General features: G+C 39.1%; 1 protein-coding gene across 2 annotated transcripts in view; it reads left to right on the top strand.

Annotated features, from left to right (window-relative positions):
- Window positions 1–27,406, top strand: part of LOC126184970 (regulator of G-protein signaling 7) — a 278,200-nt gene that overhangs the window by 148,635 nt on the left and 102,159 nt on the right. For both annotated transcript variants that reach the window (XM_049927666.1, XM_049927667.1), the window contains exons 4-7: window positions 3,388–3,438; window positions 13,718–13,824; window positions 13,910–13,961; window positions 26,601–26,824. In XM_049927666.1, the coding sequence (XP_049783623.1) occupies window positions 3,388–3,438; window positions 13,718–13,824; window positions 13,910–13,961; window positions 26,601–26,824 (434 nt within the window). The remainder of the gene's footprint in view (window positions 1–3,387; window positions 3,439–13,717; window positions 13,825–13,909; window positions 13,962–26,600; window positions 26,825–27,406) is intronic.

Below are 27,406 nucleotides of genomic sequence, written 5' to 3'. Positions count from 1 at the left end.
TGACCATTCTCCTTCCCTACCACAGTTCTCACATGCTCGTTCCATTTCATATGGCTTTGCAACGGTACACCCAGATATTTTAATGACTTGACTGTGTCAGGCAGGACACTAGTAATACTGTGGCTGAGCACTACAGGCTTGTTCTTCCTACTCATCCAGATTAACTTACATTTTTTCACATTTAGAAGTAGATGCCATTAATCACACCAACTAGAAATTTTGTCTAAGTTGTCTTATATCTTCTTACATTCACTCAACTTCAACACCTTACCGTACACCACAGTATCATCAGCAAACAACTGCTGATTGCTGTCCATCCTCAACAACGGTCCTATCACACTTCCCTGAGGCACTCCTCACAATATCCTTGTCCCTGATGAACACTCACCATCGAGGACAACATACTGGATTCTATTATTTAAGAAGTCTTCAAGCCACTGTCATATCTGTGAATTTATTCCATATGTGTGTACCTTTATTAAGAGCCTGCAGTGGGGCCCATGTCAAATGCTTTCTGGAAATCCAGAAATATGGAATCTGCTTGTTGCCTCCATTCATCGTTTGCAGTATATCATGTGAGAATAGGGCAAGTTAAGTTTCACAGGAGCAGTGCTTTCTAAACCCATGCTAATTCATGGACATAAGCTTCACAGTCTCAGGAATGTTTAATATATTCAAACTGAGAATATGTTCAAGGATTCTGCAGCAAACAGAAGTTAGGGATATTGAGCTGTAATTTTGTGGGTCCATTTTTTTACCCATCTTATATACTGGAGTCACCTGCGCTTTTTTTCCAGTTCCTTGTGACTTTGTGATGAGTGAGAGGTTCCCAACAATTGCAGGCCATATAAGGGGCCAATGCCCTTGAGCACTCTTTGTAAAACCGAATTGGGATTCTATCTGGACCTGGCAATTTATTTGCTTTCAAATCTTTCACTTGTTTCTCTACGCTAAGGATACTCATTACTATGTAATTCATATGGTAATCTGTCCAATTGTCAAATGACGGTATGTTTACATCATTCTCTTGTGTGAACAATTTCTTGAATGTGAAATTTAAAATGTGGGCTTTTGTTTCGCTATCTTCAACTACCAAACCAAACTGGTCAACAAGGGACTGAATGGAAGCTTTAAACATGATGAGTGATTTTATGTAGGACCAGAATTTTCTCGTGTTCTCTGCCAAATCTCTTGCTAAGGTGTGATGGTGGTAGTTGTTGTATGCTTCGTGCATAGATCTTTCCATTGACACTTCAGTCTCTACTAATCTTTGCTTGTCATCGTTTGTGTGCTCTTTTTGGAACCAACAGTGCATCAGCCTCTGCTTCCTCAGCATCTTCTGAATTTTGTTATTAAACCACGGTGGATCTTTTACATCTTTTATCCACTTACTAGGCACATAACCCTCCAGACCACGATTCACAATCTGCTTAAACTTTGTCCATAGTTCCCTTACATCCACCTTACTGGAACTAAGTGATGTCAGTTCACTGTCTAAGCGAATTGCTAACCATTGCTTGTCTGCTCTATCCAGCAGTAACAATCTCCTAGCCTTCTTGACTTATTTATTAACTTTTATAATCATGTGTGTGTGTGTGTGTGTGTGTGTTGGGGTTTGTGGGCGCTCAACATCGAGGTCATCAGCGCCATTATAATCATAGTTGCTATAATGACTTCATGATCGCTAATCCCTATTTATCTACTGACTTGTCAATAAGGTCTGGCATATTTTGAGCTACGAGGTCTAAGATATTTCCATTGTGTGTCAGTTGCTGAGCTAGCAGCACAAAACAGTTTTCAGAAAGTGTGTTCAAAAGTATTTTTCTGTACCCCCTGCAATGAATCAATAGATATCCTAGTCTATACTCAGTAGGCTAAAGTTGCCTCCAACTAGTATTGCATGATCTGTGTATTTACATGCTACTAACCACAGACTTTCTTTCAGTTACTCTAGAACTGTCACTGCGGTTTTTGGATGGCCGATAAAAACATCCAAAACACTTTGTTTTACCTTCTACACCTGCTACACATGACCTCATAACTTCAATGTCACACCCAACTTTCACCTCAATAGAGACAATATTTTTGTCAGCTGCAGCGAACACTCCCCCTCCTGTGGCCTTTAATCTGTCTTTCGAATTCACAGATCAAATCCTGTAAGTCCTGTGATGTCTTTCCATCAAGGTGTCTACAACTCGGTGGGAAAATTTATATCAAACACTCTCTATTCTCTGCATTGAAACTGAGATATCTTCACACCATAAGTAAAATTTTATACAATTAATAGTACTTAATATAAATCCCTCAACTTTTGTTAACTATTATTATTTTATTAGACTATTATGCCATGTTTCCCTGTGTTTATGTTAACTGATATATTCGTGACCAAATCTGTATTTGTACAATGTATGTATTTTAGATGATCACATCTGTACTTTAAGTTGCGTTGGTATCTGAAGATGAGGCAGTATTGTCTTGGAGTTTAAACAGTACATGTATGAAATAAACATCAAAATAAAATAAAAATACAGCAGCAAGGAAACAGACTTTCCTTGGAAGAAATAATATATTTCTGTATATTCCACAAAAACTGAATGAAGTGTCACTATCATTATGGGGGTGGATTCTCATTCAGTAAGAATTTGGTTTAGATAACTGACTAGCCATCCATATTTAGGTTTTCTGTAGTTTCTGTAAATCATTTTAGACAAAAGTCAAAATTCTGGTTGAACTTTTTTGTGTCTAAGGAGATAAATGAAGATGAGATGTTAAGCACCATTATTTCAAATACCTTTACTTCTCATTCATTTCAGTTTAATTATAGTTGCTGCACTCACTCCTTCTAATCGTCCCTTCCCTATCGTTCATCCCATCTCCCCCTGCCCCCCCCCCTTCCCCCCGCCACTCTCTCTCTCTCTGTCTCTGTCTCTCTCTCTCTCTCTCTCTCTCTCTCTCTCTCTCTCTGTGCATGGATCTGTGTGTGTCAATTAAATATAAATAAACGCCTGTCATAGAAATAGTCAGTATGTATGTATAAGTCAAGTGAGAAATCAGGTGTAAATAGTCTCTATGCAATTATAGTTACAAGTGAAACTTGTAGTAAATCTAAAATATGAATATTAAATGAACATTGAAAAATACGGAGAAAGGTTTTGCTGCTGTGTAATCATTAGTGACTTCATTATTGGTATGCATTTCTCAAAGAAACAGTTAATGAAAACTAGAATGGCTGATTTTAAAATGTGATGTAAGGAATATGAATCACATAATGTTTAAATGACATATTAAAAGCACACTCGTGTTTGTTGAATTTTGCCATAGGGATTTGCAACATAGATTGGTTTGAGGAATGCCACTGAGCCAGATATTTTTGGTGTCTTGTTTCAGGATCAGATTTGATAATGTGGATGCTAAAGAACTTGGATGTTGAAGATCAAGGTAAGTTAATGTTCTTCTCTTAATAATATTGCTATTTATTTTCTACAGACTATTGCTTCAGTGTATCTGTGTTTTTGACTTTTTAAACATTGTTCCTTTAAGTAATTTAGTTATAGAAAAAATCTATTAAACTCTTTGAGTGACTCACCTCTCTGATTGATGCTACAAACGTGTGGTGTATTCTTAGATACTTGAACAATGGCCTGTATGAAGTTCACAAATTGACACTGTGTATCATCTACCCTTTTCTTATAAATGCATATAGATGGTGCAGAATAATTATCATAGGAGATGGTTCAAAATTTGGCTAGAAGTACGAGAAGAGATTATTATATACAATTCTTAACCACCGTATTATGTGATAATGCCTTTCATTAAATTCTAAATCTGTGGAGTGGGTAAGGCATTAGATCCTGTTGATCATTCTCCAGCTGTTGATAGAGATGTGTAATTCTCTGGCGTCATGAATATTTTGTATATGAAGGAAGCTATGAGCATTCATAACCAATCTCCACTCAATGCAGTTGCTTATTTGGGACATCCTTCTGAGGTTGAAGGAGGACAATGTCAAACTATCTACTCCTATAGTTCTCGTAAAGGTTAACAGTATGGGATTCCTATATTGTTTCTACTGCTTATTCAATGTAAATATTTCAATTACCACTACCAAGGTAATGGGAGATTTTATGCAAAATAATGGAAATTGGCAAAAATGTCACAAGAAATAATACCAGATATTTTTGGAATAAATTTTAAGAACAACTACAAAATTATCAAACCCTCAGATTAAGCTTCAGATATCCTGATAAAATACTGTAAACAAAGAACAAAGAAAACTGCAAACTCCATGCAGTGTTCTTTGAAAACTTATTGAATTGTGTAAGTCTGAGAAACTATTCCAAATCTGAACTCAACAGCACAGCCTACACTGGAAGAAATCAAGCAAATCATCAGGCACCAGGAGAGGATGGAATAATAGCAGACATATTCAAAATATGTGCTGAAAAACTGGCCAAAATTCTCCATAAAATACTTTTGCATGCCTGCAAACTGAGAAAATCACTAGAGAATGAAAGAGTGCAATAGTTTACCCACTTCACAAGAAAGGGGGCAAATCAGATGTCAACAACTATTGAGGGTTATTCAAGATATTTAAAATCTGTCTGAGAAACTGCAATAAAGTGTTAATTTTTGTCACCAAGCAAACCACATTGTAAATATGTTTTCTTACAGACCAATGATGATCATAGCTTGTGGTCTTCTGATGAATACTAGTCAGACAATACACAGAGAGCAAAATCAGATCACATACAAATTAAAGAGACTTTTAATGTAAAAATTTTAACAGTAAATAACCAAACAAAGTTCCTGAGATTACTGCCATCCAGGAAAGTTATTGTGCTCTACAGTTATTGTACAGACCTGAAAGCTGGATGAAACATGAAGTAGAAAGCTCTGAAATATTTAACAAGGGATTGATTGTGTATTGGAAATACAGGTTAGACACCATAAGAGGGGGAGTGTTTATTGCAGTCTACACAAATTTTGTCTCTTGAGGTTGAGATTGAATCTAACTATGAAATAATCTGGTGACAAGTAACCAGCCTAGGTGAACGTAAGTTAATCAGTGGATGTTCTTACTGACCACCTGGTTATGCTGTAACAGTTGCAGAATCAGTCAAAGAAAGTCTACTCAGTAGAACAGAAATATCCCAATAATACACTATTGTTTGGAGATGACTTTAACCTATTGACTGTAGACTGGAACATTTATGGATTGATTGCAAGTGATACAGATAGACAGTCTTGTGAAATACTTTTGAACATGTTTTCTAAACATTGTTGTGAGCAGCTTGCTCAGCAGCCCACAAGCAGTGGAAATATTTTAGACATTGTAGCTAAAACAGACATCACTGTATCAATAGTGTCAGTATAGAGACAGACATTAGTGATCATGATGTCATCACAGCAACAGTTGCTACTTAAGTTAATAAATCCATCGAGAAGGCTAGGAGAGTGTCTGTGCTAGAAAGTGCAGATAAACAATTGTTAGCATCCTACTTAGACAGTGAATAGATATCATTTAGTTCCAATATGATAAATATAGAGGAATTACGGGCGAAATTTAAGCTGATTGCAATTTGTGCTCCAGAGAAGTAGGTGCTGAGTAAATGGGTTAAAGATGGAAAAGACCCACTGTGGTTTCATGGTAAAATTTGGAAAGTGCAGAAGTAGCAGAGATCATTGCACTTTTGGGTGAAATAATAACATGGAAATGTTGACAGGCAAAATTAAATAGAAACATGTATGCCTATAGAATATCAGTGTGTGAAGCATACAACAACCTCCACCATCATACCGTAGCAAAGAATCTTGCTGAGAATGGGAGCAAATTCTGGTAATATGTAAAATAAGCAAGCATGTCAAAGAGTTGTGTCCAGTCACTTGTCAACCAGTCAGGTGTGGCAGCAGAAAACAGCAAAATGTAAGGTAAAGTTTTAAATTTGGAGTTTAAAAAAATCATTCACACAGGAGATATTGACATATTATCATTTGACCATCGCACAAACTCACTGATGGAGGACATAGAAACGGGCATCACTGACATTGAGAAGCAACTGAAAGAGTTGGATGGAATCCCAGTGCTGATTTACAGAGAGCACTGCATGGCACTGAACCTTACTTGACTTGCATTTATCATAAATCTCTCGCTCAGTGCAAAGTCCCAAGTGACTGGAAAAACGCTCAGGTGACTCCTGCATATAGGAAGGATAAAAGAATATAACTGTAAAATTACAGACTTCTATACTTAAAATCAGTATACTGGAGAATTTTTGAACATATTTTGAATCACAGTATAACAAATTTCCTTGAGACAGAAAAGGTTCTGTCCACAAATCAGCATGGATTTAGAAATCACAGATGAAGGACAGATTCCTAAATTTCCAGCATGGTGCCCCACTGCAGATCGTTAATGAAGGTCCAAGCATATGGAATAGGTTCCCAGATATGCAAGTGGCTCAAAGATGTCTTAAGAAATAGAATGCAGCATGCTGTCCTTGATGGCAAGTGTTCGTCAGAGGCAAGGGTATCGTCAGGAGTGCCCCAGGGACGTATGATAGGGTGGCTCTTGTTCTCCATATAAGTAAATAATCTGATGGAGAGTGTGAGCATCATTGTACAACTGTTTTCTGATGACACTGTGGTACATGGGAAAGTACCATCATTGGGTGACTGTTGAAGGATACAGGACGACTTAGACTGAATTTCTATTTAGTGTGATGAATGGCGGCTATCTGTTTTGTTTTGTCTCCATCTGATGAAGAACTTAACCCAGTAATAACTAACAGTATTTTTTCAATATGTCTGACTGCCACTCAATGCCTGTTCTACGTGCTGAGCAGCAATCTACCCTTCTCATACATTTAAATAATTGGTGTAATTCACCAGAATTTTTGGGCATGTTCAAAGTGAATACTATTTATGTTAGAAAATAAATGAAACATGTGCAGTAGTCTGAAAACTAAATGTCAAACACCTAAAATTTTTGGAAACAGTGCCATTGGGTGAAAGTATAGGTTGTTGCCGAATGTAGACGAAGTGCTACATAAAAAATATATATATCACTCATTTGTTGTGATGAAATAAACGGTCACTTATGTGATAGAGTAAGGTATGTTGTCATATTACAGCATATTCTAAACACATTGTAGTCCAAAATTACTAAATGCAAACAGAAATTAACTTTTCTTTAAAACGTGCTGACACTGTGATAAACAGATTGCCTCAAGCAAATGCTGCCACCTACTGGGAATGTGCAGAAATGAAAACAAATGATGCACAGAAAGCATATGATGTGAAGATATGCTACAATTGGGCACAGTGAGTTTAATTTGTTCCCTGAGCTATAATAAATAAATAAATAAATAAAAGAAAAGTTGGATGTTGCATATATGCTATGTAAGGATTGAGGAAAGAACAGTAGTGCTCAAGAGTATTTTGTAGGAAGCATTAGTTACAATTACACAAAGATAAGTGTGCAATAGAAAAAAACTGTCAGTGGTTAATTGAAAACTATGTAATTATAATTCGTTTAGTACAAAACTACATTTAGTTCAAACAAAGTTATCTCACGACAAAATAGAAATAACAATTCGTCTGGCTCAAAAGTAATTTATGGATCTAAGTATGTAACAATAAAACAAAACTATTTTGGAATCTGAAGAGCAAATCAGTATTTCACCACATACCCATGGGCTTTGATCACATCTGTACAGCTGTTTGGCATTGAATCCACAAACTTTGGGCGTTTTGACCATTCGTCCAATAAGGCAGCAGCATATTGATTCTTCTCTGAGTAGCTTCTGCCATGAACACATTCCTCCAATGCATCCCAGAGATGTTCAGTTGGATTTAGATCTGGGCTCTGGTTTAGCCACTCCAAAAGTTTAAATTTTTCTGAAAATAACTTTTTTTAAATGTCTGGAGTTGTGTTTTGAATTATTATCATGTTGAAATATTCAATTACATTGCATATTCCTTTCCTCTGTGTGCAACCATATTCTTTTCTAAAATGTTACTGCACACAAAACAACTACTTGGACTAGAGAATCAACACCACAGCTAGAAAAGCATCCCCACACCATGATGCTGCCACCACCTTGCTCAATGGTTGGTAACTGGTACTTTTTGTTGTCACTTTGGCATTTTGGTGGATATATATACAGCACACCATCAGAAGAAAATATGTTAAATTTACTTTCATCACTTCATAAAACCTTAGACCAACCTGTAGCGTTCCAGGATTGATGTTTCTTTACAAACTCTATCCTGGCATTCCTGTTTTTGAATTTATAACTGGTTTACATGATGGTTGTCTACTGTTTAAATCACCTGATACTAGATAATATTTTACCCTAGAGACATGTAGGTTCAGTCCATGATGCTGCTTCAGATCACCCTAATTTATTGAGGTGATTTTCTTGGATCAGCAGCCAACTGCTTACAAACCATTCTGTCCTCCCTCCTTGTTTTTCAAGGATGACCTGACCTTGGCTTATTGGCTATTGTTCCTTCCTGTTTTTGCCATTGACACCACATACTTATTAGTTGTTGTGATATGCCATAGTCTCTAGCAACACTAGACTGTGACTTTCCCTTCTTCAGAGCATGCAAAACAGCTTGTCTCCCACAAACTGAGTATTCTTAGTGTTTGGGCACACTTCTAGTTGTCTCTACAAATAAACAAACATTGTCTGAAAACCTAAGTAACAATAGACATAACAACAGTCAATGAATTCCATACCACCAAACCACATTACAAAATACTTTGGAGCTAAAGGAATGCATACTTACATTGTTATTGTATGACCTTGCTTGTTCACTAGGTATGTAACCACAGTCTCATGAAGCTGTAGATACAGTGACACAGTGGTGTGGGTTGTTCTGTTGTGACAGCATGCAAGGAGTACTGACAACATAACACCACAACTACCAAATACCTTCGAACACTACTGTATGTGCATTAAGCCTGTTTGGTGCTCAGCCAGTTAGAAGTCACTCACAAGGTGTTGTGAAAGTTCTCTAACTCCAGAAGTATGGACTGTAATTGGTTCTCAAAGTATATAGTGAAAAAAGTCATCTGTGTCAACCACTTACTTTCATATTCAATAAATGTTTAAAATCTGTAGCTTTCCCTGATGCAGTGAGTACTATTCTCCAAAGTTTTCAAGTACAACCACCTTAATAAATGTGAGTATTTTGAAAAATCTGATTCCTCTCCAACTGACAGTTTGGATTCTAACATTCTAAAAATACTACTACTGTGGTCACCAAATCTGTTTGCCAAATGCTAACAGCATTTGAAAATAAAGATCTGATTCTGTTGTGATTTGTGATCACATTACTGTCTGTGTTGATATGCCCTTGTAACATTTTGCTTACGAAACTGGAATTTTATGTCATACACAACTCTTCTTAAGCTGTAATCAAGTCCTATTTAAGCAACTGGAGACAGTTTCTCTTGGTTAAAAATAGATGCTTTTTGCTCACGGAGTTCTGGACTGATGTGCCATAGGGCTCAGCCCTTGGTGCATTTCTTTTCGTTGTTGCAGTTAATGATTTGCCTTCCAGTGTAGGGACTAATTCACTGGTATGTTATTCAGATGACACAACACTTCTGCATATACACCATGACACAATCAAATTCCATCAGGAATCTCAGGAAAAATAATCATGCTCATTAACATAAGGAAAAACAAGAACTAGCGATGAATTGGTTACCTAACAACGATGTGGTTTTCTTGCAACAAACTTCTCAGTATTCCTTATAAAATGCAGGAAAAAATCTAGGATTAATGAAAGATATGAAAAGTAAATCAATAAAACTATGAGGCTTTCTCATTGGTTCCAAATTAAACTGTTAATTTTATGTTAGTCATGTCTGCTAGTGAATATCTTGAATGTTGTATCTCATGTGGATATTGATAGATACACTCTCTAATTAATGTCTGAATGTGGCACACTTTAACCTATTCCAGTCACATGTCTCCTGTGCCATTCTGATATAGGGATATTCATGTTATACCATGAAATTCTGCAAATTAAAAAAAGTAATCAGAGTAATGAGCAAATTGAATCCAAAGGGAAACTGCCATCTCCTCTTTAGTAAGTTTAAGATACCGACTGTTGTGAACCTGTATATCTTTACAGCATTAGTTTATGTCAAAATGTAACTTAAGTTAATCTGACACCAGAAAGAACATACATCACACAACACTGGAGCCAAGCTAAATGTCTATATACTGAAGCAGAGACTGACAAAGACTGGAAACTCAATCAAAATGACATATTTAAAATTTTTTGATAATCTTACAATATCTGCTTGGTCTATGCTCTATAATATTTTTAAATTTAAGATATAATTGATTGGTCATTGGAACACCCATTGTATTATGCCATACGGGATCGTATTTTGGGGTGACTCAGGGGAGTGTTATGGGACCATTGCTTTTCACAATATACACTCCTGGAAATGGAAAAAAGAACACATTGACACCGGTGTGTCAGACCCACCATACTTGCTCCGGACACTGCGAGAGGGCTGTACAAGCAATGATCACACGCACGGCACAGCGGACACACCAGGAACCGCGGTGTTGGCCGTTGAATGGCGCTAGCTGCGCAGCATTTGTGCACCGCCGCCGTCAGTGTCAGCCAGTTTGCCATGGCATACAGAGCTCCATCGCAGTCTTTAACACTGGTAGCATGCCGCGACAGCGTGGACGTGAACTGTATGTGCAGTTGACGGACTTTGAGCGAGGGCGTATAGTGGGCATGCGGGACGCCGGGTGGACGTACCGCCGAATTGCTCAACACGTGGGGCGTGAGGTCTCCACAGTACATCGATGTTGTCGCCAGTGGTCGGCGGAAGGTGCACGTGCCCGTCGACCTGGGACCGGACCGCAGCGGCGCACGGATGCACGCCAAGACCGTAGGATCCTACGCAGTGCCGTAGGGGACCGCACCGCCACTTCCAAGCAAATTAGGGACACTGTTGCTCCTGGGGTATCGGCGAGGACCATTCGCAACCGTCTCCATGAAGCTGGGCTACGGTCCCGCACACCGTTAGGCCGTCTTCCGCTCACGCCCCAACATCGTGCAGTCTGCCTCCAGTGGTGTCGCGACAGGCGTGAATGGAGGGACGAATGGAGACGTGTCGTCTTCAGCGATGAGAGTCGCTTCTGCCTTGGTGCCAATGATGGTCGTATGCGTGTTTGGCGCCGTGCAGGTGAGCGCCACAATCAGGACTGCACACAGGGCCAACACCCGGCATCATGGTGTGGGGAGCGATCTCCTACACTGGCCGTACACCACTGGTGATCGTCGAGGGGACACTGAATAGTGCACGGTACATCCAAACCGTCATCGAACCCATCGTTCTACCATTCCTAGACCGGCAAGGGAACTTGCTGTTCCAACAGGACAATGCACGTCCGCATGTATCCCGTGCCACCCAACGTGCTCTAGAAGGTGTAAGTCAACTACCCTGGCCAGCAAGATCTCCGGATCTGTCCCCCATTGAGCATGATTGGGACTGGATGAAGCGTCGTCTCACGTGGTCTGCACGTCCAGCACGAACGCTGGTCCAACTGAGGTGCCAGGTGGAAATGGCATGGAAAGCCGTTCCACAGGACTACATCCAGCATCTCTACGATCGTCTCCATGGGAGAATAGCAGCCTGCATTGCTGCGAAAGGTGGATATACACTGTACTAGTGCCGACATTGTGCATGCTCTGTTGCCTGTGTCTATGTGCCTGTGGTTCTGTCAGTGTGATCATGTGATGTATCTGACCCCAGGAATGTGTCAATAAAGTTTCCCCTTCCTGGGACAATGAATTCACGGTGTTCTTATTTCAATTTCCAGGAGTGTATATAAATGACCTAGTAGATAGTGTCGGAAGTTCCATGCAGCTTTTCGTGGATGATGCTGTAGTATACAGAGAAGTTGCAGCATTAGAAAATTGTAGCAAAATGCAGGAAGATCTACAGCGGATAGGCACTTGGTGCAGGGAGTGGCAACTGACCCTTAACATAGACAAATGTAATGTATTGCGAATACATAGAAAGAAGGATCCTTTATTGTATGATTATATGATAGCGGAACAAACACTGGTAGCAGTTACTTCTGTAAAATATCTGGGAGTATGCGTGCAGAACGATTTGAAGTGGAATGGTCATATAAAATTAATTGTTGGTAAGGCGGGTACCTGGTTGAGATTCATTGGGAGAGTCCTTAGAAAATGTAGTCCATCAACAAAGGAGGTGGCTTACAAAACACTCGTTCGACCTATACTTGAGTATTGCTCATCAGTGTGGGATCCGTACCAGATCGGGTTGACGGAGGAGATAGAGAAGATCCAAAGAAGAGCGGCGCATTTCGTCACAGAGTTATTTGGTAACCGTGATAGCGTTACAGAGATGTTTAGCAAACTCAAGTGGCAGACTCTGCAAGAGAGGCGCTCTGTATCGCGGTGTAGCTTGCTCGCCAGGTTTCGAGAGGGTGCGTTTCTGGATGAGGTAACGAATATATTGCTTCCCCCTACTTATACCTCCCGAGGAGATCACGAATGTAAAATTAGAGAGATTCGAGCGCGCACGGAAGCTTTCAGACAGTCGATCTTCCTGTGAACCATACGCGACTGGAACAGAAAAGGGAGGTAATGACAGTGGCATGTAAAGTGCCCTCCGCCACACACCGTTGGTTGGCTTGTGTAGTATAAATGTAGATGTAGATGTAAATGTAGAAACTGAATAAAAGGTTTTAGCATGCAAAAGCATGTAATAAGAATCATTTGTGGTGTAAATTCAAGAACATCATGTAGAAACTTGTTCAAGGAACTTTGTATTCTAAGTACTGCTTCTGAGTATATTTATTCCTTAATGAAATTTGTTGCTAGTAATATATCTCTATTTCCAAGCAATAGCTCAATACATAATATCAATACTAGGAATAAGTACAATCTACATAAAGACCTAAAATCATTTACCTTGGTCCAAAAAGGGGTCCAATATTCAGGAACACACATTTTCAATAAATTGTCAGCAACCATTAAAACTTGGTTTCAGATAAAGCATGGTTTAAACAGAGATTGAAAGACTTTTTGATAGCCAACTCCTTCTACTCTATAGATGAATATCTTAACAGAGGCTGTAAGGCCAGCTTCAGTAAAAATGTCTGTTAGATTTCAGTTTTGACAGCACTTGGTCACAACTGTCAAGATTAGGTATTTATGTACAATAAATTTATTAATAGTGCATAACAATGTTTCATTCTAACAGTGTATTAATTTTGTAAATATTAGCTAGCGTATTAATTCTGTAAATATTAACTGTTCTAGTTTACTGTATTGTATTCATCTACTTTGACAATCTCCTTACAAATGATCAGGTTAGTGAGTATTATATTCAAATGTTTTATGTTTTTTATGTTATACTTTCTGACATGTTCCACACCCATGAGAATCATCTCATTTTTTTGGGTCTGTGGAACGAAAACTGAATCTAATCTAATTCTACAAAGCAACAGAGCATTTTGAAACAAACTGTGTTTGTATTAGTTTGTAAGAATGGAGATAAAGAAGTAGAATTAAATTGTAATAATTTTTAAGTAAAAATACTCTTGTCATCAATAGTACATTTAATGACTAAAACTGTTCCATTGTAATTGGGGTATGTGTAACAAGGCATTGTGTATTGTGAACTGTTATTCTGTTTTAGTGGAAGCCCTACATCTTGCTCACTTGATGGCGGCACATGGGTACTTTTTTCCTATTGATGACCATATGTTAACTGTCAAAAATGACAATACTTTCTACAGATTTCAGGTATGCATGATAACATATTACTGACTGTTTTTCTTACAAAAATACTGTCACAAATCTAAAACAGAATTTTCAAATATGCTTTCAGACACCATACTTCTGGCCATCAAATTGCTGGGAACCAGAAAACACAGACTATGGTAAGCCGCAGTCACAGTCATGAAATTACTCAGTTGTTAACAATCTTGAAATTTATATATTCGTGTACGACAGAGATTGTTGATTTCTTGCTGCTGTTTGTATTCAGTCTTAGTTACAGCTGTAATGGTGTTCTGTGAGAAAGAAAAAGGATTATCTTTTAATTATGTATTAAAATTTATTGAATTTCACTTAAAATTACTTTTTTAAAATACCAGTAATAATTATTATAATGTAATCATAAGAACTCACAGAGGAAAAATATTTAAACTTTCAAAATTCATAATGATGTGCTATCTATTAGGGTGCTCCAGTGGCTTCAAAATCTGGTTATTTTCTATTTTTCTCCTGTCAAATTACACACATGACATTAATAAGAGAATAGCTCTGGAGATATTTGTATGTATAGTATTTTGGATTTGTAAGATGAATCAAGATTTTGATATAAATACTACAAAAATGTTCTAATCTTGGTTGCAGTAAGACTATCGTGGTGACATGACATGGCAAAGATAGTTAGCTCTTTGTATGGTGATATCATCATGAAATAGAAGCCTCTCTGCCACTGGCATGCAGATCAGTGACACTACAGCATTCTTCAAGTGATTACACTTTTATGTGAAGTAGGGAAGTACCAACAGTATAAACTGACACATGGACAACTGTGATGGTTCCAGCATTTCTGGTGTTGATTCTGCTGTTAGTAAGCCAGTCATTGGATTATAAGTACCAGGTACCTCCAGCACATGTAGCAACAGTCTTCAAACAAATGGAAAACAAACTGGAATCTGCAACTAGCAAATCCTTCAAGCACAACAAGCAGTACAATGAACTCTCCTTCTTTCAAATGCAAAATCCTAAGAAAATTACATGTGCTTCATTGAAGACTCTGAGCCAGTTGTACAGATACAGAATGCAGCATTATGCTGAGCAGGCTGGAGGATTCTATTAATTCTATCATACGTATTGCCCATAGAAGGGGGTGGGGGAGAGAGAGAGAGAGAGAGAGAGAGAGAGAGAGAGAGAGAGAGAGAGAGATTTACTGTCCTGCTGCCCCCGGTAGTAGATCACATTTTGCTAAATTGCAGTGACCTCCCCAGAGATATGAAAACCCTCTGCAATTGAGACAGGTCATTAATCATCTAAGTGCTATATCCATACAAGACAAACATATCCACATTATATTGCTGCACATCAACACTATCAACACTATGCATAACACACTATTTAAGATTGAGAGGTAGGAAACTATAGAATAACTTGGTATCTGTGTCAGACTTGTCCAGGAACCATAACTGAGGAATGGGAAACTTGCACACTTCTTGATACATGTGACTACTAAGTGTCAAGGTAGCATTTCTCATTCTCAATCATACTGTACTTATACCACCGCAAAATAACAATTAAGTAATGAAAATGCTGTTACTGTGGAGATGTGAACCTGATAATGCAAGTGGATTATAACACACTCTCTCTCTCTCTGACACTGTGAATGCCACCTGGTACTGTTGTAAACAAGTGCCATCATAGAAAAGTGCTTAAGTGGAGTAGAGACAAATAGGGAAACATTCTAGCAATGATGCAAGCCAAAAATGTGGAAATACACTTACATAAGTGACTTTTTGAAAGGACAGATTGGTATTTGGGAATGAGCATCTCTGAAATGGTAAAGCCAGTTGGCTGCTGGCATGGTACTGTCATGGGTGCCTATCTGTTCCTATGCTGACCCAGTGATATTGTCAATTACGATTGCAGGGGCACAGGATAATTGACACTGGGTCATGTATCAATAAAAATATGTTGCATGATCTTGTGAATCATGTTTTTTGTTAATCCAGCTCAGTGACTGTTCAGGTGCACTGTCATCCAAGTGAACATCTCCACACAATATGCACTGCACCCCAGACACAGACCAGTGGAGGCAGTAATATGCTATGCAGGCTATTCATCTGGGTATCTATGGGACCGGTGGTAATTGAAGACACTATGACAGCTCTGGACTTCAAGAACATTGTTGCGGGTCACGTTATTCCCTTCATGCTTGATGGCTTCCCTGATTGATTGGGCGATATGGTGGGTGACAATCAGATTGGTATCCACTGTTGTAAGGGGTGGAATGCTTTCAGACATTTCTTCACTGGTCAACGGGACTGAATTCAAAGCAGGACTCATCACTGAAGACAATTCTACTCCAGTCAATAAAATTTCAGGCCTAAGATGTGTCTGGAGATACGTCAAACAGTGATGGGAAACCAGCCTGACTGTTGCCCACCATGCGGCCCAACAGCCAGGAGTGATGGTCTGGGGTGATGTTGCTTTTCATAGCAGTACCCCTATGGTTGTCATCTGTGGCACCCTCACAACACAATGGTACATTAGTGATATTATACACCCCATTTTGTAACCCTTCATGGCAAGCCAACCTGGGCTTACATTTCAACAAGATAATGTCTGCCTACACACAATGAGAGCTTCTACTGCTTGTCCTCATGCTTGCCAAACCCTGCCTTCGCCAGCAAGATTGCCAGATATCTCCTGAATTGAGAATGTCTGGAGCAGTTATGGACAGGTCACTCCAACCATCTCAGTATTTTGGTGATCTAACATGCCAATTGACAGACTTTGGCACAATATCCCTTAGGAATACATCCAACAACTCTGTCAATCAATTCCAAGCTAAATAACTGCTTATGTAAGGGCCAGAGGAGGACCAATGATTACTGAGTTGCTGAATTTGTGAAGCTTGTTCTATCAGATAAATCATTCAATTTTTCTGAAATTATAATTATTTGTTTTTCTATACATGTATATCACACCTACTGAGTCCTGTTGCATTCAGATTATGCCTTTGTAGTGTGTCATTTTTTGTCTTAGAGTGCATATACAAAAAAGATTTGAGAAACTGAGGAGAAGCACTGTGAATTTTGCACATGAACAAGACAATTTTACCATCAAGAGTGCCCCAGGGAAGTGTGATAGGATGCTGTTTTTCACTATGAACATAAATGATCTGACAGGCAGTGTGAGCAGTAATCTGTAACTGTTTGCTGATGACACTGCAGTGAATGGGAAAGTGTTGTTACTGAGTGATTGTAGGAGGACACAGTATAACTTAGACAATTTATTTGGCATGATGAATGGCAGCTTGCTCTAAATATATAAAACATAAGTTAATGTTGTTGGGTAAGGAAAACATCCTGTAATTTTCAAATACAGTATTAGTAACATTTTGATTGACACAGTAACATCAATTAAATATGTAGGTGTAAAACAGCAATGTGAGATGAAATGGAAGGTCGATAGTAGGGAAAACAAATGATGCACTTTAGTTTATTGGGAGGATTCTAGGAAAATGTAGCTCCTTTGTAGAAGAGACCCCATATAGAACTCTGCTACGACCCATTCTTGAGTGCGGGTTAAGTGTTTGGGATCCTCATGATGTCAGATTAAAGGACGATACTGAAGTATTACAGAGATACCTCATGAAATCAAATGGGAATCCCTGGAGGGAAGAAAATATTCTTTTTGTAAAACTCTGTTGAGAAAACTTAGAGAACCAGCATTTGTGGCTGACTGAAGAATGATTCTGCTGCTGCCAATGTACATTTCTTATGGACCACAAAGACAAGATAAGAGATATTAGGGCTTGTATGGAGGCATATAGACATCGTTTTTCCTTGCTTCATGTGAGAGTGGAGCAGGAAAGGGAATAACTAGTCATGGTACAAGGTACCCTCTGCCATGCAGTGTGTGGTGGCTTGTGTAGCATGTATGTAGACGTAAACCATTCCCACTTGGGTTTTTGCTGCAGCCATTTCTGTACCATGGAGATTGATGACGCTGAGGAGTCGACAAAGTTGATGCCCATACACAGCAGTGAGGACTGGCTCTTGTTCTCTGAAGGTATGCTGGGCTTGTGATGATGGCTAGTGTTTATAGGGCTCAAAGAGGTTAAACACTTCCTTGGTTTTCTTCCATGAAGCAGTTGTGCTTGGTTCTTTCTGTTGATGGGTGTTTTTTCAGTTCTTTTCCTGTACAGTCCGGGACGTATGTGTCTTTATACATATGTACCAGATGTTCTGCTGTACCATTGGAAGGGGGCTGGAATGCAGTGGATGGATAGCCATATGTAAAATCACTAAATGGATCCAAGGCTTCTGTTCAGTCATTCATTGACCAATCTGGTGTGGCAATAGAATATAACAAAAGGAAAGCCAAAGTTTTAAATTTCACATTCAACAAGTTATTTGCACAGGAGAATCATACAAACATACCATTATTTGACCATAACACAGACTTCCCTAAGTAGGAAATAGTAATAGACATCCCTAGTTTAGAGAAATGAAAGAAAGAATTGGAAACAAACAAACAACCATGTCCAAATGGAATCCCAATCCAATTTGCTGTACAGATTGTACTCTGTGACATAAAAGAAGCATGTAAGAATTGTAGTAGGGAAGGCAAATAGTTGACTTTGGCTTACTGGGAGAATTTTTAGAACATGTAGTTCATCTGTAAAGAAAACCACATATAGGACACTAGTACAACCCATTCTTGTATACTGTTCAAATGTTTGGGATCTGCACGAGGTCAGATTAAAGGAAGATATCAAAGGAATTCGATGGTGTGGGACTCCTTTTTAAGTACTCAGTATGTATAGAAAATGTGCATGTGATTGTAGGCATAGAATATTTTTCCACTTGATGTAAGTCATAGCAAGTTAGCAGCAAACTGATGGGTATCAAAAGGTTTCCACATAGGTGAAAACTTTAGAAGTAGATATCACTTTGATTTTAATTTTTGTTTTGTTAAATAGTTACTTCCATATCAATTTATTCTCAATGAATGAGGACTTTTAATGTTTACCTATTGTTAAGTTATATTATATAAACTGCTATAAATTGCTTTATTGTGGTAAATAACTTAAACAACATATGTCAATGATATTCAGTGTATTGAATGTACTGTAGAACCTACTATAAACACACAGGAGAGCAGTTGTTCTGCAAGTTGTAAATAAATACAGTTACAAATCTAGGTAATCATGCACAGGTACTTAGTAATTTATTGAATACACATTCCCTAGCTCTGTAACTGTATGCCAGTGGCTCAAGTGTAGAATGAGTCAATACATATAAATAATGACAATGGTTACACCATTTACAACATTATAATAATAACAACAGTCATGCAGTAACTAATAAATGTCACAAGGAGTGATGCATTTTATCATTTTTCTTTTTTTGGTTCAAAATGCAGTAATAATGGTATATGCCATTACACACATGAAATGGAAGAGGATGTAGATGAAGATGAAATGGGAGATAAGATACTGTGTGAAGAGTTTGACAGAGCACTGAAAGACCTGAGTCAAAACAAGGCCCCGGGAGTAGACAACATTCCATTAGAACTACTGATGGCCTTGGGAGAGCCTGTCATGACAAAACTCTACCATCTGGTGAGCACGATGTATGAGACAGGCGAAATACCCTCAGACTTTATGAAGAATATAATAATTCCAATCCCAAAGAAAGCAGGTGTTGACAGATGTGAAAGTTACCGAACTATCAGTTTAATAAGTCACAGCTGCAAAATACTAACGCGAATTCTTTACAGACGAATGGAAAAACTGGTAGAAGCCGACCTCGGGGAAGATCAGTTTGGATTCCGTAGAAATGTTGGAACACGTGAGGCAATACTGACCTTACGACTTATCTTAGAAGAAAGATTAAGAAAAGGCAAACCTACGTTTCTAGCATTTGTAGACTTAGAGAAAGCTTTTGACAATGTTAACTGGAATACTCCCTTTCAAATTCTGAAGGTGGAAGGGGTAAAATACAGGGAGCGAAAGGCTATTTACAGTTTGTACAGAAACCAGATGGCAGTTATAAGAGTCGAGGGGCATGAAAGGGAAGCAGTGGTTGGGAAAGGAGTAAGACAGGGTTGTAGCCTCTCCCCGATGTTATTCAATCTGTATATTGAGCAAGCAGTGAGGGAAACAAAGGAAAAATTCGGAGTAGGTATTAAAATTCATGGAGAAGAAGTAAAAACTTTGAGGTTCGCCGATGACATTGTAATTCTGTCAGAGACAGCAAAGGACTTGGAAGAGCAGTTGAACGGAATGGACAGTGTCTTGAAAGGAGGATATAAGATGAACATCAACAAAAGCAAAACGAGGATAATGGAATGTAGTCAAATTAAGTCGGGTGATGCTGAGGGAATTAGATTAGGAAATGAGACACTAAAAGTAGTAAAGGAGTTTTGCTATTTAGGGAGTAAAATAACCGATGATGGTCGAAGTAGAGAGGATATAAAATGTAGACTGGCAATGGCAAGGAAAGCGTTTCTCAAGAAGAGAAATTTGTTAACATCGAATATAGATTTAGGTGTCAGGAAGTCATTTCTGAAAGTATTTGTATGGAGTGTAGCCATGTATGGAAGTGAGACATGAACGATAACTAGTTTGGACAAGAAGAGAATAGAAGCTTTTGAGATGTGGTCCTACAGAAGAATGCTGAAGATAAGGTGGGTAGATCACATAACTAATGAGGAGGTATTGTATAGGATTGGGGAGAAGAGAAGTTTGTGGCACAACTTGACTAGAAGAAGGGATCGGTTGGTAGGACATGTTCTGAGGCATCGAGGGATCACAAATTTAGCATTGGAGGGCAGCGTGGAGGGTAAAAATCGTAGAGGGAGACCAAGAGATCAGTATACTAAGCAGATTCAGAAGGATGTAGGTTGCAGTAGGTACTGGGAGATGAAGAAGCTTGCACAGGATAGAGTAGCATGGAGAGCTGCATCAAACCAGTCTCAGGACTGAAGACCACAACAACAACATGAGAAAAGTGCAAGTTGGGTTTCAGATGATCAATGTTTTCGAAAACCATGCTGGTTGGCATTGAGAAGGTAATTCTGTTCAAGATACCCCATTATGTTTGTGATCAGAATATGTTATAAGATTCTACTACAAATTGATATCAAGGATATTGGATGGTAGTTTTGTGAATCACTTCTACTACCCATCTTCCACATGGGTGTGACCTGTGCCTTTTTCTGTGAACTGGGCATGGTTTTTTGTTCAGTGGATCTATGATAGATTATAGGAGAAGAGGGGCTAACTGATCTGCAAATTCAGTATAGAACCTGACAGGGATTCCTTCGGGCCATGGAGGTTTGCTGAGTTTTAATGATTTAAGTTGTTTCTCAACACCACTGATACTGATGCTTATTTCATTGTCTTTTCAGTGGTACGAGGATTAAATTGGGGCAGTTCTCTTGGGTTTTCCTTTGTAAAGGAACATTTGAAAATGGAATTAAACTTTTCACCTTTTGCTTTGCTACCCTCAATTTCAGTTCCTGTCTCATTCACTAGGGACAGCACATAAACTTTGGTGCCACTAACAGCCCTTACACATGATCAGAATTTCACTGGATTCTGTGAAATGCCATTTGACAATATTCGGCTGTGGTAGTCATTGAAGCCATCACACATTGCTCTCTTGACAGCCAAACGTGTTTCATTCAGCATTTATCTATAGTGCTACAGTTTGTTTGATACCTTCATATGCAGTAATCTCTGTTTCTTTAGAAGTTTGTTTACAGTGACTGTAAACCATGTAGGTTCCCTCCCATTATGAACTGTTCTACTGGGTACATATCTATCCAATGTATGGTAAACTATTCTTTAAACTTGAGGCAGAGTTCCTCTACATGCTCCTGCCCTGTGCTGAAAGTTTTAATTTTCTCATTGAGTTATGACATTACTGATTTTATATCTAGTTTACTGAACATATACATCTTTCTGCTTGTTCACACTCCATACTCCACAGACTCACAAATATTGTCCTGATGCAAGACAGATCTCAAAAAACAATCCATATATAATACCTAATGTAAGAGACAGTTGCAGGTGCTATGCCTGACAACAGCATAAAAGTCCAATTGCAGGTGCTATGTCTGACGACAGCATAAAAGCCAGAGGACTAAGTGCTAGATGAACACAAGCAATATGAAGTGACCAATGAATTTCAACAGGAAGATATCCTACAACACTGAGTACTGACCATTCTTGACACAAGTAAAATGATCCATATTTAACCAAGCATTTGTTTCTGTACATATGTTGATAGATGCTACATTTTATATATATCAGGTACCCTCGTCGAAGATTGTTTTGAATACAACAGCATTTTCATTTCTTACATAATGCACATCCAGCTGGCTGGTAGACATCAATCATTTACTTTTCCTAATTTTAAATATGGGTATACTTTTTCAGTATAACCCATTTGTGAGTTGTGTGATGACCAAAATCAGTTGTCTGTAAATACATTTTTAAATGTCATAGTTAAATCTTAGGTTTCCTGCCTGTTATGTTCAACTTCAGCTCCATCCTAATCCTTGAAGGCCAGTATGAATGGTTTGACTTTGCTTAGGAGCAGAACTTTCTTGGATTTTCTGATATATCTTTTGTCAGGAGCTTAGTGTGGAAATTGCTGTTGACCACACACACATAGCTTTCCTCATGGATGTACATCTGAAACTATCTTATTTCTATCTTTCGAGGTACATTTTAACCAGTTACCCAAAGGGCCTGTGATTCCATAATAACAGGACTTACCTAACAATATAATATTAATCTTGTGTAGTCAAATGTTTTGAAGATATCGCAGAAGACACCAACAGGCAACCACATTATTGTTTAAGAACTCCAAGAAAGCATTTGTGAATGAGAAAATAGCTGCATTTCTAGAAACCACAGTCTGAGCAAGCATCGAGTGACTCAGGTCACATAGTAAAATTCAGTAACATTACAAGTGCTCTCTGTAGAGAAAAAATACCACATCCATTAATAAGAGAAACCATCAAGATATCAAGTATGGCAATAATTTCAAGAAGAAAGGTGAAAGCCTTGAAACAAATGGTACCTGTTTTTCCTCCTTACAGCGAAATTCTGTTACAAGAAGCAAGCCAGAAATGATGCCAGGAATGGATAGGGAAATGTATGAAGGAAGATATGCTGTGTTTACCTATAACTCCTGGCCATTGCTTGCTTCTATTCTGCTAACAGTAATGGCAGCTGAGCCTTTTAAAATGCCAGAGAGTGGTGTTGGGGAAGATATGAAAAAGAAACAAACAATTGTTGGTTGAAGGAACCACTAGACTCCAATATGCAGTACACTGAAAAAATTCTGACTGGACTGCAAAATACCACAAAAGGCAAAATACACTCCTGGAAATTGAAATAAGAACACCGTGAATTCATTGTCCCAGGAAGGGGAAACTTTATTGACACATTCCTGGGGTCAGATACATCACATGATCACACTGACAGAACCACAGGCACATAGACACAGGCAACAGAGCATGCACAATGTCAGCACTAGTACAGAGTATATCCACCTTTCGCAGCAATGCAGGCTGCTATTCTCCCATGGAGACGATCGTAGAGATGCTGGATGTAGTCCTGTGGAACGGCTTGCCATGCCATTTCCACCTGGCGCCTCAGTTGGACCAGCGTTCGTGCTGGATGTGCAGACCGCGTGAGACGACGCTTCATCCAGTCCCAAACATGCTCAATGGGGGACAGATCCGGAGATCTTGCTGGCCAGGGTAGTTGACTTACACCTTCTAGAGCACGTTGGGTGGCACGGGATACATGCGGACGTGCATTGTCCTGTTGGAACAGCAAGTTCCCTTGCCGGTCTAGGAATGGTAGAACGATGGGTTCGATGACGGTTTGGATGTACCGTGCACTATTCAGTGTCCCCTCGACGATCACCAGTGGTGTACGGCCAGTGTAGGAGATCGCTCCCCACACCATGATCCCGGGTGTTGGCCCTGTGTGCCTCGGTCGTATGCAGTCCTGATTGTGGCGCTCACCTGCACGGCGCCAAACACGCATACGACCATCATTGGCACCAAGGCAGAAGCGACTCTCATCGCTGAAGACGACACGTCTCCATTCGTCCCTCCATTCACGCCTGTCGCGACACCACTGGAGGCGGACTGCATGATGTTGGGGCGTGAGCGGAAGACGGCCTAACGGTGTGCGGGACCGTAGCCCAGCTTCATGGAGATGGTTGCGAATGGTCCTCGCCGATACCCCAGGAGCAACAGTGTCCCTAATTTGCTGGGAAGTGGCGGTGCGGTCCCCTACGGCACTGCGTAGGATCCTACGGTCTTGGCGTGCATCCGTGCGTCGCTGCGGTCCGGTCCCAGGTCGACGGGCACGTGCACCTTCCGCCGACCACTGGCGACAACATCGATGTACTGTGGAGACCTCACGCCCCACGTGTTGAGCAATTCGGCGGTACGTCCACCCGGCGTCCCGCATGCCCACTATACGCCCTCGCTCAAAGTCCGTCAACTGCACATACAGTTCACGTCCACGCTGTCGCGGCATGCTACCAGTGTTAAAGACTGCGATGGAGCTCCGTATGCCACGGCAAACTGGCTGACACTGACGGCGGCGGTGCACAAATGCTGCGCAGCTAGCGCCATTCGACGGCCAACACCGCGGTTCCTGGTGTGTCCGCTGTGCCGTGCGTGTGATCATTGCTTGTACAGCCCTCTCGCAGTGTCCGGAGCAAGTATGGTGGGTCTGACACACCGGTGTCAATGTGTTCTTTTTTCCATTTCCAGGAGTGTAAATTACATTGAAAAGACATTTTGTGTCAGTCTGTGCTGAATGCTTATAAACAGGAAAAAATCCAAGCTGCAGAAGTGACATTCACTTGAATGATGAGCCAAGAAGGATAAAATCAGGCATTCAATATGAATGAAAGAAGTTGTTCCATTGACACACATCCTCATACAATTAACTTATACATTTGTAAAATGAAAATGAAGACCACTAGGACAGAAAAAATAGAAATAAATACTTCTAGAGAGAAATTAAATCAAAAAATCTCAAAATAGACTAAATGATGTAGCCAGAAATTATGGAGATGGAACTGGAGGGGGAATGCCTCAGGAACAACAAATGTTTTAGAGAGGGCATAGATGTCAAATCTGTGTGCACTATATTGAGAAAATTGGAGTTTCACACTGCTGATGACAATGACAGTGACTATAAATGAAAAACACAATGTTGTGTTTGTTCTACAGGATTAATATATTTAGATAAATGGTTTCCAACTTATAAGGCCATCGTCAGATTTTAATTATTGTTGTCAAAGAAATTCCACTGATGCACAAGCACACAGTAAATGCTAACTTTGGCAGTGCAGTGGTAATGCAGTTAAAAAGCTAAAAACTGAGCAGGAGAGAAATGTCATGGGAGAAAACCATGAAAAACATTAACACTAAACTTGAAAAAACCGATACCTGCATAACAATTTAAATTAAGTTAACTTGACCATAGTACTAAGGAATGTCTTGAAGTGACAAAAGTAGTTGTAAGCAGAGAATATCAACTATGTTGGCTGAACATGAAAGCAACTGGAGGTTGCTGAATTATGACTCCACATTAGCTGAGCATGTACTGAGTGATAGCCACAGCTACCAGCCATAGCCCCATGTCCCCCATTTAGCAAACAAAGGCCAAAAGCTCATCCTGTTGGAAGCCCTGGTAGTCAATAAACATCTGGCCCACAGTTCTGATTTAATATCAAATGACCAAACACAGCTCAGTGCTGTTTCTCTTCTAAATTTCAGTTAATACTCACAGTTTTCCAAATGCTTCCCACACTGTCTGTTCCTTTCTATTACTCCTTTTTCTTGTGTTCTCTCTCTCTCTCTCTCTCTCTCTCTCTCTCTCTCTCTCTTTTTGTGTGACTGCTTACATACTTAATATATTCTGCTGCAGGACTGTGGGCCTCCCTGACTGGGAGACTCATCTTTTCTTCAGGCACAGTTGTAATATTTTATTTATTACGGTGTTTTAGACAATGTATCATTCATGCTGTGAAGAGCATCATTGATATCATTTTGTCTCTCAAACAAAATTTTATGTTCTCTGTTGATGCTTTGCAATTTTTGCTTGGCCATTGCTGTCACTGAAAGCAGGCAGTTGCTTAAAGAAGATTGCCAGTCATTGAACACAATCTTTTATAGTTTTATATTGAAAAAGAATGCCACTTCTGACTCTGGATAATATCTTTGAACTGTTCTAAAATTTATCTCTTTGAAAGTTACAATTTGTTATTGATCATGGGATTTATTTGAATATGTATGCATGCAGAAGCATAATCTATTAAAAACATCAAATGCTTCATATCAGCCCCCTTTCAAGAACCTTTCCTACTTTATAGTGACCTCTCGAATATAGATGTTTATTCATGGCTTGTCATTTGCCCATCGGTAAATTGCCTTCTCTGCTCTTTGATACCAGATGTAAATGTCCATGTTTCTCTTGATATTCATTAATAATTAAATGAAAGTGACATACATAGAGATTTTGCTGTGTTGTCAAAAAGTGCATCACTTACAAAAAACTTTCTTTTGAAGAAAACATTATCTGATTTTAGGTTTGCATTTTCTTTTTATAGTATTTTAAATCAAATTGTTAACGGTTTCAGAGTGCATAAATCATTATTCAGTGTAAGGAACTCTTCAATGTAAGTAATGTTTCTGTATAGTTACTTAATGATTAACATTTTGTAGTTTGTAAAATTACTTTTAATTCCTGTTAACAGCGGTTTACCTCTGCAAGCGGACTATGCAAAACAAGACACGACTGGAGCTAGCTGATTATGAGGCAGAAAACCTGGCACGATTACAAAAAATGTTTTCCAGGAAGTGGGAGTTTATATTCATGCAAGCTGAAGCCCAAAGCAAAGTAGACAAGAAACGTGACAAACTGGAAAGAAAAGTACTTGACAGTCAAGAACGTGCCTTTTGGGATGTGCATCGGCCCATGGTGAGACACAACTTTCCATTGTTTGGGTTAAGTTTTGCAATAATGGAGTTGCAAAATTTACATAATTCACACACACATACACACAAACACACACACACACACACACATACACTCTACAAAGACGCAAAATGTACAATGCTTATTTTGGCTTACGCTTCTTTAGTGAGTTCTGTGGAACACAGTGTAGATCTGATATCTACAAGAAACTTGTTTGTTATGATGGGCTGTTTTCAAGCTAAACAGATAACAGGGCTTTTATTGTACTTGTGACATGGTTATTTATGCAGTTTTCTCAAAGATTTTTGTGAGATTTTAGTGTCTAAAACACTACCTCTTTGTCATAGCTAATAGACAGGTGCACAAGGTATAGAAATTGAATAGTGATCTGGGATGATTATAATTAATCTGATACGAAAGGAACAAGGGCAGATGGTTATTAATTTTGTTGATGAAGATTTTTGTAAATAAATACTATAATTAAAACCTAAGAAGCAATGAATAGGAAAAGAAAAGTACAAATGGCAGTGAGAAAGTAAAGTCTGTTTTTAATTTATGGTGCAGCTATACTGCAGTTTCAAGGGT

This window comes from Schistocerca cancellata, chromosome 4, assembly GCF_023864275.1.
Source record: "Schistocerca cancellata isolate TAMUIC-IGC-003103 chromosome 4, iqSchCanc2.1, whole genome shotgun sequence".
Lineage (NCBI taxonomy): Eukaryota > Metazoa > Arthropoda > Insecta > Orthoptera > Acrididae > Schistocerca > Schistocerca cancellata.
This window is presented reverse-complemented; position numbering and strand designations above follow the sequence as displayed.